At 51.4% G+C, this 19952-nt stretch overlaps 2 protein-coding genes across 5 annotated transcripts; one reads left to right on the plus strand and one right to left on the minus strand.

The window, feature by feature from the left end:
* Positions 1–2623: 2623 nt before the first annotated feature.
* Positions 2624–4441, plus strand: LOC137752416 (galectin-7-like; the record flags this gene model as incomplete). The annotated part of the gene is made up of 3 exons (XM_068527127.1): positions 2624–2739; positions 3501–3702; positions 4328–4441. Coding segments are annotated over 3 exons (432 nt in total), but the record flags the coding sequence as incomplete, so codon positions are not given.
* A 6455-nt stretch (positions 4442–10896) lies between these two features.
* LGALS4 (galectin 4) lies at positions 10897–19919 on the minus strand. Of its 4 annotated transcripts, none has more exons than XM_068528350.1 (11): positions 18705–19919; positions 18466–18601; positions 18054–18142; positions 16235–16439; positions 14761–14895; positions 12326–12352; positions 12164–12202; positions 11960–11989; positions 11569–11657; positions 11212–11377; positions 10897–11130 (listed from the first exon to the last, which is right to left on the minus strand). In XM_068528350.1, exons 2-11 carry the CDS (start codon positions 18508–18510, stop codon positions 10984–10986), a joined length of 972 nt encoding a protein of 323 aa, XP_068384451.1. In that variant the 5' UTR covers positions 18511–18601; positions 18705–19919; the 3' UTR covers positions 10897–10983. The 4 variants fall into 4 exon arrangements, with proteins under 4 accessions (XP_068384451.1, XP_068384452.1, XP_068384453.1 ...); XM_068528352.1 differs by lacking the exon at positions 10897–11130 and adding an exon at positions 13594–13715 and having other exon boundaries at positions 11230–11377; XM_068528351.1 differs by lacking the exon at positions 12164–12202.
* Between the last annotated feature and the right edge of the window lie 33 nt (positions 19920–19952).

A 19952-nucleotide genomic window follows, 5' to 3' on the forward strand; every position in this document is an offset into this window, starting at 1 on the left:
CAGGGCGGAAGCATGTGGAGAAATATCCCACCACAATGAGGAAATCAGGGAAAAGATGAGCTAGTGGGATACACAGCAATATACAGAATGAGGTATAGAAAAGGGACACCCTTAGTGATCAGAGTAATGGAGTCCACCATCCTGGGAAACTCTCCACCCGAGTAGATGTTGGTGGTACCACCTCAGACCCCACTGTCCTCTCTATTGAAAGTCCCGATGAGGTGCCCTTGGCACACAGAGCGGCTCCAGCCCAGGCCCTGGCCCGTCCTTGCTGTGAGGCCTTGGTGAGAGGCTGGCCCTCTCTAAGCCTGTTTTCTCCTCTGCCAAATGGGGGTGACTGCAGCCCCCAACGAAAGGCCTAAATGCAGCTGCCCAGCCTCCCTGTCCAAGGCCCTGGCTCCTCCAACTGCCCTAGCTGCGTGGTCAGGGGCCTGGAGGGAGGCTGGGCCGCCCGCGAGGCTGTGGCTCAGGTTCTGAGTCTGCTTGTCTCCACCCAGAGTTTCCGTTCCTGGCTCTGCCCCAGGCCTCTTCTCCCTCTGCCGGGTGGGGCGCCAATGGGGGTGGGGTGCGGGGAGTAGGGCGGTGGAAACGGAGAGGGGGCTGCTAGGAGGGGCTTCTGCCCAGCTCCCCCACCTGCCCGTTCCCTGTCTTCCAGAACCCTCTTTCAGCATTCTCCCTCTGACCCCACCCTTCATACCTGGATTCCTCTTCTGGAGTTTTGGGCTGTGGGGAGTGGAAATGGGCCTGGGTGGAGGGTCCCACTTTTTTCTCTTCCTTGGTCTGGCTGGGGGGCGGGTCCTAGGACACCCCTCCTTCCCCGCCCCCTTGTCCTGAACATCGGATGGGAGAGAGGAAGGGTTCTGGGAGGAGGAGGGAGAGAGACTCGAAGGAGAGAAACAGGAACACGTCCGGGGGCGGGGGGACAGAGACACAGGACAGCCAGAGAGACAGAGAGTCAGAGAGACTAGGGCATCCTGGAGACAGAATAAACCAGAGAGAAACTTCCAGAGATCAAGAAAGCCAGAGACACAGTCCCCGTGGTTCTGCACAGCTGTGTTTTTTGGGCAAACTGCTTCTCATTTCTGAGCCTCAGTTTCCTTATCTGTCAAATAAGGCGGATCAATGGTCCTCCCTCAGTGGCCTGTCTGAGATCAGTGGTCTCTCGCACATGCTAGAAAGGCCGGAGGCTTCGTTAATGGCAGCTGTGTTATCTTTTATTCCTTCTTTCACCCATATTTACGGAGCACTTATGTGTGCCAGGCACTGCACTAGGCACCAAGGAGACAGCCTTGACCATCAGGCAAAATATCCTGCCCCTCTGAGCTCCCTTTTCTATTATTATTGTTGTTGCCATGGTTATTATTATATTACAGAAGCATAAACTGGAATTTCAGTGCAGACACATCCTTAGCCCTAGTCAGCAGGTCCCAACCTGGGAGAGAGGGTCCAGAGTTGCAGCCCACAGCTTAGCCTCTCAGGACTCGAGTTCTCCATGATGAAATGGGCATGAGAGTGTTTTCTCTCCGCCAGGCACCAGGAAGGTAAGGCTGGAGGGATGGTGGCTCAATGAGCCTTCTCTGATGTGTTTTTTTTTTAATAAATGTATTTATTTATTTTTGGCTGCATTGGGTCTTCGTTGCCGCACACAGGCTTTCTCTAGCTGTGGCGAGCACGGGTTTCTCATTGCAGTGGCTTCTCTTGTTGCACAGCACGGGCTCTAGGCCTGCGGGCTTCAATAGTTGTGGCACTCGGGCTCAGTAGCTGTGGCACGCAGGCTCAGTAGTTGTGGCTCGCAGACTCTAGAGCGCAGGCTCAGTAGTTGTGGTGCACGAGCTTAGTTGCTCTGAGGCATGTGGGATCTTCCTGGACCAGGGATCGAACCTGTGTCCACTCCCCTGGCAGGTGGATTCTTAACCACTGCACTGCCAGGGAAGTCCCTATAATGTTATTATTACTGTTATTGTTAACTGTTCCTATCATTATTAGCTCAGAGGAGAGGGACCGTACACCTGGGAATACTCAGGGATTGCAGGGGTGTCAGAGGCCCTAGAAGGAGGGTGCTGGCCAGCATGGCCCCAGGGCCAGGGTCTGTGCCAGGTGTGGGTGGTGGGTGTGGAAAGGGGTGATGGTGAGTCACCAGGGCCAGCCACGCCCTGCTTTTACTTAAGGTCCCAGCAGCCATACCCACCACCACCACTGCCTGTCCGCTGTTCCAACCATGGCAGGGAGATATGTGAGTGCTTCGGGGGTGTGGAGGTGGGGAGGTTTTGGACCGAAGGCTGCACCGGAATGGGGTAGCGGCTGGGGCTTGGCTGAGGTCTCCTGTTTCAAGGAGAAAATGGGTGTTCGGGCGTGCTATGACGTTCCGGGCTGTTGTTTCTGGGTTGACCCAATCCATCCCATGCTCCCATCTCCCCCTTGGTGTTTCCCCCTTACTTTCTACCTCTCTGAATATCTTCCTGTTGATTCTTTGTGTTCTGCTCTCCAACGCTTTCCCTACGCCTGGCTCTCTTTCCTTTGCCTCTGTGCCCTTTCTGCTCTCTGATTCTGCTGGTCTGGGTCCTGGTCATGTTCTCCCCGGCGCTGACCCATCTGTCTCCCTCCTCTTCCTCCCTGATCCACTTTGGCCCCCGCACTCCTGCTGCTGCAGAATGTGCCCTACAGGACCTCGGTGCCCGAGGGCTTCGGAGTCGGCACCGTGATGATTGTTCGTGGTGTTGTGCACACCGGGGCTGACAGGTGAGACCCCCAAGCCTCAGCGGTAAGGGGTGGGAGGTCTCCAGGCTCAGCTGACCTCACTTCTTACAGCCCAGAGAACGAAGCCCCAGGCCAACTTTGCCCACCAGGATCTTGGAATCCCCAGGCTATTTCCCACCTTCTGGAATCTGATGTCTTCACTCATTTGTCCCAGGACAGTGTACCTGGGGTCCCTGCATCCTTCTAAGAATCTGGGGGATCCAGGGCAACAAGGTTCTTACTTATAATCCTATGACTTCCAGTCTGAGTCTGAAGCAACTGTGGAAAAACAGCCTGTGAGTCAGAGGTGCCCTGGGCACCTGGGAGGCCTCAGCAATCAAACCTATGACTTCCTGGGTCGGGAGCGTCAGGATTTCTGGGAATCTACGATGCCTGGGAATACTGGGGTCCCTGGTGTTGTCCCCAGCCCTCTGGGCATTGGGGGATCAGGAGCACTCTGGTTGGGAACAGGAGAACACTTGGGAACCAGGAGCACCCTGGTCTTCAGGACCATGACTCCTTGGCAACTCCCAGACTCTGGAAATGAGGGGGACCCAGGCCATAGTCCAGTGCCCCTCGCCTAGGTGGCTGTGTGTCCAGGTCCCCAGTTGGTTTCTGGATGTCCTGGGATCTGGGCTCCTTGGCCCCCAGTCCACCACCCCTCCTTCACTGGCGTGTGGCTCTCAGGTCCCTGTAAACTTGGATGTGCTCTGGCAATCGGTAAGTCCTCTCTCCGACGCCCCCTCCCATCCGCCACCTACCAGGTTCTACATAAACCTGCTGTGCGGTGACGAGCCGGAGAGTGAGACCGTCCTGCATTTCAACCCCCGGCTGGATGAATCCTCGGTGGTCTTCAACAGCCTGGAGTGTGGTGCCTGGGGGTCGGAGGAGCGTGGCTTAAGCATTCCCTTCCATCGTGGGCATCCCTTCTACCTGCTCCTCATCGCCAGCAGAAAAGGCTTCAAGGTGCGTCTCTGCCACAGGGGTGGCCGCCAACACCCGGGTCTCTTCCCTTGGCACGGCCAGGAAGGCCCTTGGCGGAGGTGGGGAGCAAAGGCGCGGCCAAGGCTGGGCAGGGCGTCCCCAGTCCCTCACCTCCCGTGGCGCAAGCGCACTGAGGGCAGACGTATGGCGGTGGCAAGGACGCGAGAGCAAGAGCCCAAAGGGTGGGTGTCCAGCGGGGAGGCGTGGACATCCCAGACCCTATTCCCTGTCCACTGGCGTCTGACGTAGCGGCTCTGGGGCAGGGGAATGGCTGGGTTGGGAGACAGGACCCAAAATAAGTCCCAGCAGGGAGTGGTCGCTGTAGACCCTCCGCCACCCAGGCCGTTCTCCACTTTCAATCTGTGCGTCACAGTGAGGCGGTGGACGCGGGCCCCGCGGAGACCACATCCACCGCCAAAGCTTAAAAAGCACTCCCGTGCCAACAAGGAACTCATTGAATCCTCACGGCAAGGGCTTAGAATCAAGAGTAGCCCTTTTCCTTAACGCGGGGTTGCGTGGGTGACGAGGTCACGCAGCGTGGGTACGAGTCGGGAATGACCCCGCAGTCGCCTCGGGAACCCTAAACCCTGTCCCCTCGCCCCTGCAGGTTGTGGTCGGGGACTCGGAATACCACCACTTCGTCTACCGGCTCCCACCAGAGCGCGCGTTCGTTGTGGAGGTGGGCGGGGACGTGCAGCTGGAGTTGGTGGAGATCTTCTGAGCCTTCCCAGGAGGGCGGGTGGGGACGGGGCGCAGTGGTCTTGGGTGGCAAATAAAGTCTTAGCTTCTCATCTGTGCGCCTCCTGTGTGTCTGTGTCTCCTTCACATAGACGAGGATAGCAGGCTCAGGGAGGTGAAGTCACTGACTAAGGGTCACACAGCGATTGCGTGGCCGGGGCGGGTCCTGGCCTGGATCTCCGAGGGCACTTTGTGTCCCTGGAGGCCTGAGGAGGGTCACGATCTGGCGGGGGTGGGGCTTTGGCTTGCCCCCCTGCAGCACTTTGCGAAGCAGCCAGGTGGTAATGAGGTGGGGGGCGACTTTAGGGAATTTGCAGGGGCCCAAGCCATCCCTTGGCGCCTGCTCCCTGGGTGTAAGGGACCCCCCAATCGGTACGTCTGCAAACAGGTCCCTTGGAGACCCCAGGTGCGTGAATCTCAGGCTACCTGCGCCGATGTCCCTCTTCTTGCCTCTCACCGGTTTCACCTACCTACTGGCACCTGTAGACGGGTGGCGCGGGATGGGGCTTGGAGGCAGATCCGGGCCTCGCCTGCCTCCCATCTGTTCAGGAGTCAGGACAGGCCTCCGACGGTCGCGCCCCGGGGCAGACAGGCACTGAAGCTGCAGCCTCCCCGCGGAGAAGACGGGGAACGCGAACGGCCGGGCTCCTGTGTCCCGGCTGCCGTCGAGCGTGTTCACACACTTCGTCCATCTGGGCTCGCCAGACGGCCCCGAGACCCCGGCCCTCCCCGAGATTCTAGGGGGTAGGGGGAGTTGGGTATATACAGACGCCCAGTCACCCCCGACCGCCAGGTGGGGATTTTCTGGTTTCTGGGGGTCGCTGGGTCGCCGGGTCGCCCTTGAATAGCTGTGCTTGGCGGGGGAGCCGGGACCAAGCGAGCGCCCCCAGCCTCGCACCCTCAGCGAGGGGCTCGCAGCTGCCGTGGCTCGTAGCTGCGGATGGAGCCGGGGGGGGAGGGGGGCGGCGGGCAGCGTGCCAGCAGCCCGGGTTTGGGCCCGGGTCTCGGAAAGTCCGGATCCGCACCCCTGGCGGATGTACCTCAGGCTTCCGGCCCGGACTCCGGCCAAAGTATGACAGACAGATCTCCCCCCTTCCCTTGGGCCGCTGCAGAAGTTGCGGTTTAAAAAGGGAGGCTCAGGGCTTCCCTGGTGGCGCAGTGGTTTAGAATCTGCCTGCCAATGCAGGGGACACGGGTTCGAGCCCTGGTCTGGGAGGATCCCACATGCCGCGGAGCAGCTGGGCCCGTGAGCCACAACTACTGAGCCTGCGCGTCTGGAGCCTGCGCTCCGCAACAAGAGAGGCCGCGACGGTGAGAGGCCCGCGCACCGCAATGAAGAGTGGCCCCCACTTGCCGCAACTGGAGAGAGCCCTCGCACAGAAACGAAGACCTAACACAGCCATAAATAAATAAATAAACAAATACTTAAAACAACAACAACAAAAAAAAAACCACGGAGGCTCAGCAAGTGGGGCTGCTTGCCGACTGAACCTGAAACAGCCAGGGTGGTGGGAAGACCAAACCCTGCCGCGGGACTTGAGCTTTTTCTGGACCCGTTTTTCTGCCCCTTGAGACCCTTCGGCTGAAGCCACCTCACCCCCATGCCCGGCCCTCGAGAGTGTATCTCTGGGTGGGTCGTGGAATGAAGGACACCATCTCCCACTGGAGGACCCGGGAAAGTCGGAATTCCCCTGGTCCCAGGGCTCATTATGTTTATTTTTATTTTTATTTGCCTGTTAAAGGAATTATATATATATAATGTCACTTTTAATATATATATAATTTTTAATATATATAATTTTTAAAATATATGTATTAATTTAAAGATATACCTACAGTACAAATTTCAAAGTATGCAGTGGAAAATATAGTTGTTGGCACAACTGGTAAAGGTGGTTGGGGTCTCGGAATAGATGGTAGTTATCCATCTGTTAATCTGTTAATTATGGTAGTTATCCATCTATTAATCTGTTAATTACGGTAGTTATCCATCTGTTTAATCTGTTATCCATCTGTTAATTTCCTGATTCTCACTGTTGCCTTACAGTGGACATGCAAGAGGATGTTCTCGTTTGTAGAAATACACAATAAAGTATTTGAAGGTGATTAGGAAGCATGTTGGCAACTTATTCTCAAATGAGTGTAGGGGAAAAAATGTTTGTACTGTACTTACAACTTTCTGTGTTAGTCATTTCAAAATAAAAAAACTATAAATATATAAAATATGTATGTGAAAGTCCTCCTTTATAAGAGCAAACTTCTGTTACCCGTGTCTTTATTTCTTGTGTATCTTTCCAAAACTCTCTGCACTTCTAAACACATGTATATGCAATTTTTTCCCTCCTTGCATAAAATTGAGCATCTTTCACCTACTCACCTCTTTTTTGTCACTTAGCAATATATGTGCATAGTTTGATGTGTATATTTGATGTAGTGACCCTTTTATCATGATGAAACGTCCTTTGTCTCTAGTAAAATTTCTTTTAACATCTATTGTGTCTGACACTAATTTTGTCCTTCTACTCTCTTATGGTTACTGATTGCATAGTACTTCTTTTCTCATCCTTTTACCTTCAACTTATTTATGTCTTAGATCTAAAGTGTGTCTTTTGTAGATAGCATATACTTGGGTCTTGTTTTCTTATCCAGGCTGAAAATGTATTATTCTCTGTAGCTTCATAGCAAATTATCCCAGTAACATCATAAAATAACACATATTTATTGTCTTACAGTTGCTGAAGTTAGGAACCTAGGAGTGGCTTAACTAGGTTGTGGTGCTGAGTTTTCATGCAGTTACAGTCAAACTATAAGTGAAGTTGCTAGCACCCGAAAGAAGTTTTGGCAAACTATGGCTGTTGGTTAAACCCACCCATTACCTGTTTTAGTAAGGCTCACAATCTAAGAATGTTTTTCACATTTTAAAATAGCTGAAAAAAAATGAAAAGAAGAATAACATTCCTTAACACTTCAAATGATGCGAAATTCAAATTTCAGTGTCCATAAATAAAGTTTTATTGGGACACAGCCATGCTCTTTCATTTATGTATAGCCTACTGGCTGCTTTTGTGCTTCACCCGTGGAGTTCAGGAGCTGCAACAGAGACTGGGTCACCCACAATGCCTAACATATTTACTATGTGACCATTATAGAAAAAGTCTGCAACCCCTGCTCTAAAGGCTTGACTGGGATTGGAGGAGCTTCTTCTAAGAGGGCTCACACACATGGATGTTGGCAGGAGTTTTCAGTTTCTTGTCACATGAACACTTACGTGGGACCGTTCAAGAAGTTACTGACTCCTCCTGGGGGAGTCATTGAGAAATGGGAGAGCAAGAGAGCAAGCCAAGACAGAAGCTGTAGTGTCTCTTATATCCCAGTTTGAGAAGTGACATACTATCAGTTCTGCCATATTCTATTGATGAAATGTAGTCACACATACCAACCCTGGTATCATTTGGGAGGGGTTCACACAAGGGTGTGAATATCATTGGAGGCCAGTTTGGAAGCTGACCACCACGGACGATCTCTGACTTTTTTTTTTTTTTAATTTTTGGCTGCGTTGGGTCTTTGTTGCTGCACGTGGGCTTTCTCTAGTTGCGGTGTGCCAACTTCTCACTGCAGTGGCTTCTCTTGTTGCGGGGCACAGGCTCTAGGCGTGTGGGCTTCAGTATTTGTGGCATGCGGGCTCTAGAGCACAGGCTCAGTAGTTGTGGCGCACGGGCTTAGCTGCTCCGCGGCATGTGGGATCTTCCCGGACCAGGGCTCGAACCCGTGTCCCCTGCACTGGCAGGCGGATTCTTAACTACTTCGTCACCAGGGAAGCCCCGATCTCTGACTTTTGGTTGGAATGCTTATTTCATTCACACTTGATGTCGTGATTGATATAGTTGGCTTCATGGCTGCCATCTTGCTATTTGTTTTTACTCTGTTAGTCCTTCACTACCTGCCTTTGTGTTAAACAATTTTTAGTATACCATTTAAATTCCTCTGTTGTTTTTTTTTAAACTGTATATTTTGAAAGCTGGTTTTTAAATGGTCACTCTAGCGATGACAATATACATTGTAAATGATCACAGTCAACTTTATGTTAATACAGATTTAATTCCAGTAAAATATAGCAGTATTGCTCCAAAATATCTCCATTTCCCACCTTATTTTGTGCTATTGTTGTTATATATATCACATTCATATATGTTATACACTCTACAATATAGTGTTATAATTTTCACTTCTACAATCACATTTTTAAAGAAAATAGAAGAAAAAATAAAAGAAATTTTATTTATATAATTTTGAAAAATATTTATCCACATATTCATAATTTCTAGGATTCTTTATTTCTTCCTGTGGATTTGATGTCATTTTCTTTCAACGTGAAGGACTTCCTTAGTATTCCCTACAGGGAGGTCTGCTAGCAATGAAAATTCTCAGTTTTTGTCTATCTCAGAATATTTTTCTTTTGCCTTCAGTTTTTTGTTGGTTTTTTTTTTCTTCTTAACGTTTGCCTTCAGTTTTTAAATATAGTTTTGTTGAGTATAGAATTACTGACAGTTTTCTTTTGTTTAGCACTTTGAATAAATCATTCAACTGCCTTCTGGCCTTCATTGTTTCTATGAAAATTTAGCTGTGAATCGTACTGCTCTCCCCTATACATGAAGAGTTGTTTTTCACTTATAGCTTTCAAATTTTTGTCTTTTTTTTTGTTTGTTTTCTTCCAGCAGTTCAACTATGATGGGTCTCGGTATGGATCTCTTTGTATTTATCCTACTTGCAGTTCATTGAGCTTCTCGGATCTAGAAACTAATGTCTTTCATAAAATTGGGTAAGTTTTCAGCCATTATTTCTTCAAACATATTGCAGCAGTGATAGAAAACTAAACATGACCTCTCCAGCTCTCTGGGGGACCCTCTCCCTGTGCCCCTCTAGGCTCGTGACTGATGTATCTCCTGACAGCCATCCCTGGGCAGTGACTGTTAAGTAAGGGAGGAGGGAGCCCAGAAGGAGAAGACTGCCTCAGACTGGAGGCTGCCCAGGTCAGCCCTCCTCCCTTCCTGACCTCCTCAGCAGCCATCCAGGGTCTGAGGGCCCCCAGAACATCGTTGATCAATGTTTGACAAATCCATAGAATCATTTGGAGAACTCAATGAAAATATTGATGCCCAGGACCCACTACAGATTTACTAGGCTAGAGCATATGAAATTATTGATATTTAACCACTTTTAACCTACAAAAATGGCATTTTTGTGGTTTAACCTAATCATGGTCTGGGTTGGGGTCAGGTATCAATATTTCTTAAAAGCTCCCCAGGGGATTGCAACGTAGGACTGTTTAAGAACTAGACTAGGTGAATGAATGAGACAATAAACTGAATGAGTAATTGAACAGACAGTGACAAATGACTGGATATGTGAACAAGCGAGTGAGTGAATGAATAAGAGTGAATAAATGGATGCATGAAAGTGTAAATAAATGAACAAATTATTAAATCAACACAAAGATGATGATAAAAGGATGTTTGAATGAATGACACATGGTTAGTGGACAGATGAAGAGATAAATGGATGGATAAATAATTGGAAATCGATGGAGGAATAGATCATGAAGAGAAGAATGGATGACTGGATAGATAAAAAATGGACAAATGGATGGATGGATGGATGTGCTGGAAGGCAGAGAACTGCATGGACAAATGAAGGAGGGAGTGAAGAGATGAAAGGATGAATGAAATTTGGACGTAAGGATGGCTGAGTGAATAGACATATGGACTAATAAATAAGTAGTTAGATGTCTGAATGGATGGATGGTCAGATGGATGGGTGAACGGCTGGATGATGAATGGATGAACAAACAGCTAAAATGGAGAGGTAGAGTGGATGGATTGTTGAATGTTTAGATGGATGGATGAACATATGCTTGGATGAATGTTTGGAAAGATTGATGGATGACGAGATAGATGGATGGAAGGATGAATGGATGGGTGGATGGATGAAGGGATGGATGAAAAGATGGCTGGACAAACAGACGGATAGATGGATTGGTGAGTGGCTAGATGGTTGGATGTTGAATGGGTATATGGAATTTTGGTTGGATGGATGCAGGGTGGATGGGACAACAGGCTGTATAGTGGCTGAGCACGTAGCCTTGGGAGCCAGACCACCTCGATTTGGATCCTGGTTCTGCCATTTATGGCCTCTGTGACCTTGGGCAACAGCTTTATTTTTCTTTGCCTGTCTCCTCATCATTTACAGATGGAAAATAATAATAGTTCCTACCTCCTGGCATTGTGAGGAGTGAATAGGTTCATACACATAAAGCCCTAGATTTATTATGATGAGAGGATGGATGGACAGATGATTGGATGGCTGAATGGACAGTGCATGATTGAACCAAGAAGGAAGGAACAGTGAGGGAGGCGAATGGGGTCATGTACACTCACAAGACACCCTCAGACATTTTATTAGGGGCTTAGAAAGGAGTCCTACAGGATCTTCCTCTGTGTTCCCAAGGGTTATGGCCCCAGGAATAGATCAGATCTGGACATAGGACAAGGTGACATCACCCTGGATCTCCACCATGTCCACCCTCTGGAAGGCCGAAAGGCGATGGGAGAAGTCGAAGAGGTGCTGGCCGTTGGCGTACACCTTGAAGCGATCCATGCCACAGCGAATGGACAGCTGCAGAGAGAGGGGCGGGCGTGAGGCCAGGGCCAGGACAGAGGCTTTGGAGGGAAGCAGGGAAAGAGACCCCAGACTCACATCAAAGAACTGTCCAGGACCAAACGGGTTGTAGGAGACCTTCCTTTCCTCGGCTCCCCACAAGCCATTCAGAAAGCTGTTCCGAACCACGGTGCCCTCATTCAGCCGGGGGTTAATGTGCAGAGCCAGGTCCCCCGAGGATCCCACCTTGAAGTTGATGACAAAGCTGGGGGCAGAGAGAAAGGTAGGAGTAAGATGGGTAGGGAGGAGGTGGGGGAGCGCTTTGCTCCCCAAGGAAGGAGGGGACTGGGGACTGGATTCCCAGGTCTCCAATGGAGGAGGAGGCTGAGGGCTCAGACTCCTAGGACTGAGGGATGTGGAGGACCAAGGATTCACACCTCAATCTAGACTCCATACCTCTTGGCTGTGGGGGGTACGCAGCCCTTGACAATAATGGTTCTTCGGGCTGTAAGCCCCCCTTGCAGTCTCCCATTAAATGGCACAGGCTGTGGGAAGAGAACATGGTGTCCCATCATCTCTCAGGTCCCCAGAAGCCAGAGGCAAGGACAAATTTTCAGAGAGGGGCTCTCACTTGTCCTGGGAAATGTCCCTAACCCCCAACCTCCACCCCCTCTGACCACCAACTTCACCCTCTCCCCACCCACCTCCCGCCCCAAACACCCTCTGCCCACTCTATTTCCTACCTTCTCAGGGCTCCCCATGGTTCAGGACCCCTGACCCACCACCAGTTCCTGCTTCCCCACAAACTGCCCACCACAGAACCCTAAACTCCCACCAGAGACCTTACCGGGTTGAAGGTTGGGGGTCCCTCCATGGTCTGTGAAGTGAGGAAGAGTTATTATTCTATAATATTCGGCAAATATTAGGCCCACCTACTACGTGCAGGCGTAGCTCTAGGTGCTGGATTAGTACAACTGGGGATCCAGTCTCTCTGACCACCCTCCAATTCTTGCCACCCACCCCCAAATGGCCACACAACCCTCCCACTTACAGGGAGGTTACTTGGCTCTTGGTAGTACTGCCCCGGACCCTACACAGATGGACGGAAGGCATGAATGGAGAGAGGCTGGGGGTCCTTTGGCTGCCCTAGGACCTCCTCAGCCACTGAACCCCACCTCAAGGGGAAGTCCATCACCCACCAGCAGGTACTTACTGGGTACACTGGATTAGGCATGGGCACCTGTGGGCACAGAAAGAGAAGGAGGCAATGAGGGGGACCCTAAACTAGGTCCTGGAGGGTGTCAAGGATGCCCGCCCCAGGGCAGCCTACCACCATCATCCAAGGGAACTCGGGGTCAAAGGGTAGCACCCAGATGGCTCATTCATGGAGAGGAACTCGCCGTGTTTAGGGATCTCCAGTGCACAGCGAACCTCAGCCCACTCCTTTAGGACAAGGCTGGTAAATTCTGTTTTTGTACCCACCCCTGTCCTGGCTTCCTGCTGACCCAGGACCCTCATCCACTCCTCTCCTCCCGCTCAATCCAGGAGCCACACGATAAAGTGTGCACCCTCATTACACACCCCCAGGCCCACACAACACCCTGCTCACCTCATCTCCAGCCATGATTTGCCCCTCACTCTACATGCGCACCCCTGGGGCAACTAGGGGCGCTTTAACCAGCCAAGTTCCTGTCCCTCCCTTGTCTGTCTCAGCTCTTTCAGTCTGTGTGTGTCTGTTTCTGTTTCTCAGCCTCTCTTACTCGCAGTCTCTGTCTCTGTTCCTCTCTCTCGTCCTCACCTCGTCACCAGTGGTTCCTTTCCCCACCAAACAATTTTTATTCACTCTTTCTCTCTGTTTCTGATGCACTCATTTCTGCCTCGACTTCCGTTTTAAGCCAGCTATCCTGAAGGTCCTTTAAAAATTGCTTCATTGTTGTTTTTCTTTTTATTCTGGCTGCATTGCGCGTTTTGCAGGATCTTAGTTCCCTGATCAGGGATTGAACCCGGGCCCTCAGCAGTGAAAGTGAGGCGTCCTAACCACTGGACCGCCAGGGAATTCCCATGTTGTTCTTCTTTTTAAAATACATTGATGAGGGAATTCCCTGGCGGTCCAGTGGTTAGGACTTGGCACTCTCATTGTGGGGGCCCGGGGTTCGATCCCTGGTCAGGGAACTAAGATTCCGCAAGCCATGCAGTGCGGCCATAAGTAAGTAAGTAAATAAATAATAAAATAAAATACACTGATGGAGCACAAGAGTAAAATGAACACCCATAGGCCCAAGGCCACCTTAGGGATGAAGACATTCCCAGCGTTTCCTCATCAGGGAGGCAGAGGAGTGGTTTGATCTGTGCCTCTGCCACTTACAAGCTCCATGACCTTGGGCAAGTTACTGAAGCACTCCGTGCCCCAGTTCCCACATCTGTAGAATGGGGCTGATGATCATCAGAGTACTTTCCCCTTGGAGGGGCTGGGGGACTTACAGGTTGGGAAGGGTAGAGCCCTCAGCTGAAGGACATGCCAGGTTTCTGAAGTTTGGGCTTCTCCAAGTAGTGTTGCTGTGGGGTTCTAGTGCTTGTGTCTTGGCCAGTTGTTCACCGTGGACCTGGTAGTGGGGTTTCATGGTCACTGGGTGTGTGTCTGTTCAGCTTCCGTAGAGGCTGCCCGGTTATTTCCCGAGGTATGGGAGTGTCGGCCAGTCCGCAGCCTCACCAGACATTGGTACTATGTGCCTTTCTCGTTATAGCCCTTCCGGCGGGTGTGTAGTGGTAGCTCCTTGTGATTGTCAGTGAATTTCCCAGCTGACTAATGACGTTAGGCAACCTCTCAGAAACATGTTTGCTACTCCTGTGGTTTTTGTCCCTCCCTATCTTCACTTTCTGACTCAGCTTACACACCTACTTCTCCTCCAGAAAGCCCTTCCTAAGGCTTTCCAGGGACTTCCCTGGCCATCCAGTGGTTGGGACTCTGCGCTTTCACTGCCAAGGGCCAGGGTTCAATCCCTGGTCGGGGAACTAGGATCCTGCAAGCCACGTGGCGCAGCCAAAATAATTAAATAAATAAATAAAATAAAATGATGGTGTAGAAAATGGTGCAAATACCTTAAAAAAAAAAGACTCTCCAAACCTCCTGTATGTGCCCCACCCCCGCACTGACGACTTGTGGCCACTACTATCTGGTGACACATCTGTCTTCCCAGTAGACTGTCTTGGTTGCCGCTGGGTCTGTGGCATCACCTGGCAAAGGGTCTGGCACAGGGCTTCCCTGGTGGCACAGTGGTTGAGAATCTGCCTGCCAATGCAGGGGACACGGGTTCGAGCCCTGGTCTGGGAAGATCCCACGTGCCGCGGAGCAACTAGGCCCGTGAGCCACAATTACTGAGCCTGCGTGTCTGGAGCCTGTGCTCCGCAACAAGAGAGGCCGCGACAGTGAGAGGCCCGCGCACCGTGATGAAGAGTGGCCCCTGCTTGTCACAACTAGAGAAAGCCCTCGCACAGAAACGAAGACCCAACACAGCTAAAAAAAATAAATTAAAAAAATTAATTAAAAAAAAAAAGGGTCTGGCACAGAGCAGGTGCTCAGGAAATAAGTGAATATAGGGACGAATTAAGGAAGAAAGCAAGCAAACAAGAGAGGGACACACCACACACCTGGTTTGGGGCGGGCTGGCCTCCGATGAAGTTGATTGATTGAAGCTGCAGGTCGCCATCCACATGCAGGTGGGTGACCATCTGTAGTGGGATCCGGTGCCCAAACTCATAGAAGGGATTCCCATTTACCACCACCTGGAGGGCAGGGGTCAGGTCAGAGGTGGCACCTCTGACCCTGGAAGGTAGAAAACAGGAAGCAGGAAACAGGGAGATTTTTAACTTGGGGTCACAAGTTTTGAGGGTGAGCTGGGACAGCCTCAGAGTCAGGAATCTTGAGTCCACCGGTCAGAGGTCAAGCTGAGGTCAAAAGTCAGCTCACAGATTGGTGGGCGGACGAGAATAGAGAATTTAGCCTGAGGATGGAGATTGGGAGATAACTGAATTGGAGTCCTGGTTTTGGTACCAAATGATTGGGTGTCAGGTCCAGCTCTGACATGTCTTGGCTGTGTGACCTTAGGTAAGTCACTCACTTCTCTGAGTCTTTGTTTCTGCATCTGTAAAATGGGATCTCGCTCTGGGACTGTTGGGAAGGCATGTCAGAGGCACTGTGGAAATCCCATGTAGAGCCTTGCCTTGTCGTCACATCTCAAGGGTACCGTAAGCCATCACGGTTCTATTTGTAGTGCTAAGCAATGGGCACAGCCGAGACCCAGCTCCCCAGGACTGAGAGCTTCCTACATGCTAAGCGCTTTACCTGCTGGCATCAACATGGTGATTGGCTCAACAGCTCCGTGAGGGAGGACAAAACACTGTCCCTGTTGTTCAAGAAAGCAGAGGTTCCAGGTGGTAGAGTGACCAGTTCAAGGTCACATGCTGGGGAGAGGCAAGGCCCAGACTTGAACCCATGTCTGTCCGAGCTCAAGCCCTGATGTTAACCTTGGTGATGAGGTTAGATATCTGGTGTCCAGGTAGGTTATCCTCCCAGAAGACTTCTCCCACGGGTCAGGCTGGGACGGATGTGCACAGGGTGTCTGATGTGTGTCATTTATGGGGAGTGGCAGGCAGGGGATGGAGAGAACTCCATTCAATTTATGAATGAAATTATATGATAGCTGGGATTTGCTTCTAAATAACCGGAGGGGAAGTGGGAGGTAGAGACAGGAGCAGAGGAACCTGGAGTGGACAGCTCGGTGCTGGCCCAGGGGAGGAGGGCTTCCCAGGACTCTGTGCTTCTGTGTGTGTTTAGACTTCCTGATAAGAAAGGGCCAAAATACATACCTCGCAAGAACACGGGAGCAAGAGGTTATGTGTGAAACACATTAGAAGGCTCTCCGAGGTGGAGGAATGGGAATGAGAAAAAGAGAGGCAGGAGAGGAGGAAAAGAATAGAAAAGTGAGGTAGGAAGGGAGGAGGGAGGGGGAAGGGAGAGAGGAAGAAAGAAGAAAGGAAGGGAGAGAGGGAGGGATCAGGGCAAGGCAGAAAGGCAGGGAGGGAGGAAGGAAGGGAAGGAGGGAGGGAGGGATGAGGCTCCGACCTTGTAGTGATCGGCCAAGACCATGAACACCAGCTCGAAGGCGGCGCCCTTGCTGAAGGGCATGCTCCTTTTCTTCTCCTCGTTGCCCCAGTTGCCGTTCTGCCTCGTGTTTAAGACCACCTTATCCCAGCCGTCAAAGCGGGGGTTGAAGTGGAAGGCGATGTCTGCCTCTGGGCCCTGCCCCACCTCGAAGTTCACGAAGAACCTGGTGGGACATGAAGGGCTGTTCCCCTGGCCGCACATGCCAGCGCACTATTGACCCAAGACCGGAGGGGGAGATCGTGCCCCTGCACTCCAAGGGGCAGATTCCCACCGCTACCCCTTTGCTCACTCCCTTTCCTTATGAGACCCCCTTCCCTGACCCAGCTTCAAGTAAGACTGCTACTGGGACTCCTGCATTTACCCCAGCCCGGTATCTATCGGTTCAGGTCTCTCTGCCCCCTCCCTGGCTCCTGAAGGCCATTCCCCACATGCAGCCAGAGGGACCCTGTGAAAACGCAAATCGGAGTACCTTCCACAGCTCCGTTCACACCAGCATCCCCCAAATTATTCCAAGGGGGCAGGCACACACCTGCCTCAGGACCTTTGCACTGGCTGTTCTTTCTGCTTGGAATGCTCCTCCCTCAGATACACCCCAGGCTCCCTCCCTCACTGCCTTCAGGTCTTTGCTGAAAAATTCCCTTCCCAGGAACCTTTCCCTGGCCACCTTATTTAAAGAGACAATGCCACACAACCCCTACCCCACATCTGCTCCCCATCTCCCTTCCCTCCTCATTTGTCTCCATAGCATTTATCGCCATCTGACTTATTATATATCTGACTTATTTATTTTTTATCTGTCTCCTCTACTAGGATGTCAGCTCCATGAGGACAGGGATCTTTGTCCTGTTGAGTTCTCAGGCCCCAGCGCCTAGGCACAGAGTGGGTACTCGGTGGACACAGAAACAATGAACAAAGAAACAACAGTCCTATGACATCACTCAATTATCATCACCATTTTTTTTTTTATCATCACCATTTTAAAGCCATAAAAAAAGCTAAGTGGACTTCCCTGGTGGTGCAGTGGTTAAGAATCCTCCTGCCAATGCAGAGGACACAGGTTTGAACCCTGGTCCGGGAAGATCCCACATGCCGCGGAGCAACTAAGCCCGTGCACCACAACTACTGAGCCCGCGTGCCACAACTACTGAAGCCCACGCACCTAGAGCCCGTGCTCCGCAACAAGAGAAGCCACCGCAGTGAGAAGCCCGCGCACCGCAACAAAGAGTAGCCCTCCCGCCACCGCTCGCCTCAGCTAAAGAAAGCCCGCATGGAACGAAGACCCAATGCAGCCAAAAATAAATCTAAAAAATTAAAGAAAACAAAAAGCTAAGAGTTATTGTAGTGCTGACTATACGACTATATGTTTAACATATTGAATCCTCAAAACCCATTTTACAGATGACAAACTAAAGCACACAGAGCTTTCCCAGTCACACGGTTGGTAAATGACAGAGCTGGGACATGAACTCAGGTGGACCAGCTCTGAGCCTGTGATCTTAATTCATGCTGTCATACCCATCAATTCCAATCCAGTGTCCCAACCCTGGGGCCACCTGTCATGGTGAGTCTCCCTAACACCTCCCAGCCCCCCTCCTGATCTGATCACCAAGCCCTGGACTCCCCAGACCAGAGCTGTTCTTTGGCCATCAGGTGCAGTGGCATAGAGCCCTCTTCTCAGCCGGCGGGGAGGAAGGGAAATAGGCCTCCTGCACCTGGGTTGGAAGCCCCCTGTTTGTAGCCCCCTCCCAGCCTAGCCTGGCATGGGGGAGGGTCTTACCTCTTCATATGCTCGCTAGCCACTCCTTGGATGTAAATGGACATTCCAACGCTGAGACTGCCTGGGATGGGCCTGTGGTAGGGCAGCGTCTGCAGAAGGGGCCAGGTGAGGGGCCTCAAAGGCCATCTGCCTATTGCAGCCCTTACTACTCAGTCAGAAGCCCCTCCAGCCCCCCTCCCTTAAGCAAGGGAGAGGAAACCAAGGGGTGAGGGATCAGCGTGAAGATGAAGAGGGCTGAGAGCTGGGGATGGATGTAAATAGTCTATCAGGGTGGGAGTCAGTCAAGCCCCAGGGTCAGTACTGGGTAAATCAGACCCACAACCGCCGGGTGGGCGCCCCTGAGGATCAGGGTGAGGGTGAATTGGTGCGTGGAGGTCAGGGTGGAGCTAAGCCAGGGACCAGGGTCTCTCACCGGGTTGTAGGCGGGCTGGTAGCCTGGTGCAGGAACAAAGGCCATCTTGAGAGGCTGGGCTGGTGGCTTCTACGGTGAGGAGAGCTGCAGGAGTAGCGAATGGTGGCAGATAGCGGCTGGTGGGTGGCTCTTATACCTGAGGATAAGGGAGTGGCTGGCAGGGCAGGGTCCACGGGGTCCCTCTTCTGGGCATCCTAGGCACACATCTTCTAGGGCACCCCCAGTCTCCCTTCTCTTACCAGCCTCACTGGTAACCAACCGGAACCCAGATCTTCTGGGCCAGGCCTGGGGTACTCAGCTCAGGACCGCCTCCTCTAGGCCCTTCTGCAAAGAGGAAGTGCTGGCGAACTTTGGCCCTTCAAGGGCCTTATCAGAGCCCATAAAAACCTGGCTGACCCTTTGTTGTCAGAGGGAGGGTGAGGCCAGGAGGGTTGGGCAGGGTAAGGCTAAAAGGAGTGGCCCAGGACAGATGGGCAATGGAAACAAGTGAAAAAGCAAGGAGGAACTGGGCACTCTTGATACTCCCAGGAACTGTTCAAGGACCTAAATTTATTGCTGCATGCCTCTAGTATGTACGTTATATTGTATATGTAGTGGTTTAGATCACTGACTTCTGGAGCCTGAGGTTCTGGGTTAAACTCCTTCCTCTGCCACTTCTTCGCTGTTTGATCTTGTGTCAGTGCTTTAACCTCAGTTTGCCCATTTGCCCATCTGTTAAATAGGGAATATTAATAGTATCAACCTCATAGGGCCCTTGAAAGGAATTACTACGTTAATAAATATTCATAACAGGACGTGGCATATAGGAGACACTAAATTAATGCTTGGGGACTTCCCTGGTGGTCCAGTGGTTAGGACTCTGTGCTTTCACTGCCGTGGCACTGGGTTCCATCCCTGGTCGGGGAAACTAAGATCCCACAAGTCTCCCACAAGCCGCACGGCGCGGCCAAAAAAAAAAGAAAAAAAGGAAAATAATCCCTTGTAAATAAATGCTTGGTCTCTTGCCCTCATTCCAAACATAAATCCAGGACGTTGGTTTATTTTTTATTTTTTTTGGCCACGCCATGCGGCTTGCGGGATCTTCGTTCCCCTACAGGGGATTGAACCCGGGCCACCGCAGTGAAAGCCCTAACCACTGGACCGCCAGGGAATTCCCCAGGAGGTTGGGATTACATATGGAAAAGAGAACTCAGAGCTTAGAGAAGTGAGGCAGTTGACCCAAGATTGGGTAGCAGTAGAACCCTAGCCAGACTCCAGCACCGGAACCTACTATGCTGTGCAGTGAGTGGGGGCCAGGCAGGGGAAATGCCGCCCTCAAGCCTGGAGCAGGCAGGAAGACCGTCTGTGGCCTTTCACATGACTTGCTACCAGCCCTGGCCTGCCCACTGCCACTCTGAATGGTCATCACCTGCATGGCTCCCATTCCCATTGGTCATATCTCTATCCCCAACTTTCAGCACAACCGTGGTCCTTGGAGCCCCCAGGAT

The sequence above is a fragment of the Eschrichtius robustus genome, chromosome 19, assembly GCF_028021215.1.
Source record: "Eschrichtius robustus isolate mEscRob2 chromosome 19, mEscRob2.pri, whole genome shotgun sequence".
Classification (NCBI taxonomy): domain Eukaryota; kingdom Metazoa; phylum Chordata; class Mammalia; order Artiodactyla; family Eschrichtiidae; genus Eschrichtius; species Eschrichtius robustus.

Excerpts from the sequence above, each read along its gene's own strand:
- LGALS4 (XM_068528350.1), bottom strand. The coding sequence starts at position 18,510 with ATGGCCTTTGTTCCTGCACCAGGCTACCAGCCCGCCTACAACCCG. Across the intron at positions 18,143-18,465 it reads ACCAGCCCGCCTACAACCCG|ACGCTGCCCTACCACAGGCC; the intron begins GTGAGAGACCCT and ends CCCCTTCTGCAG. Across the intron at positions 11,990-12,163 it reads AAGAGCCAAGTAACCTCCCT|ACCATGGAGGGACCCCCAAC; the intron begins GTAAGTGGGAGG and ends CTCACTTCACAG.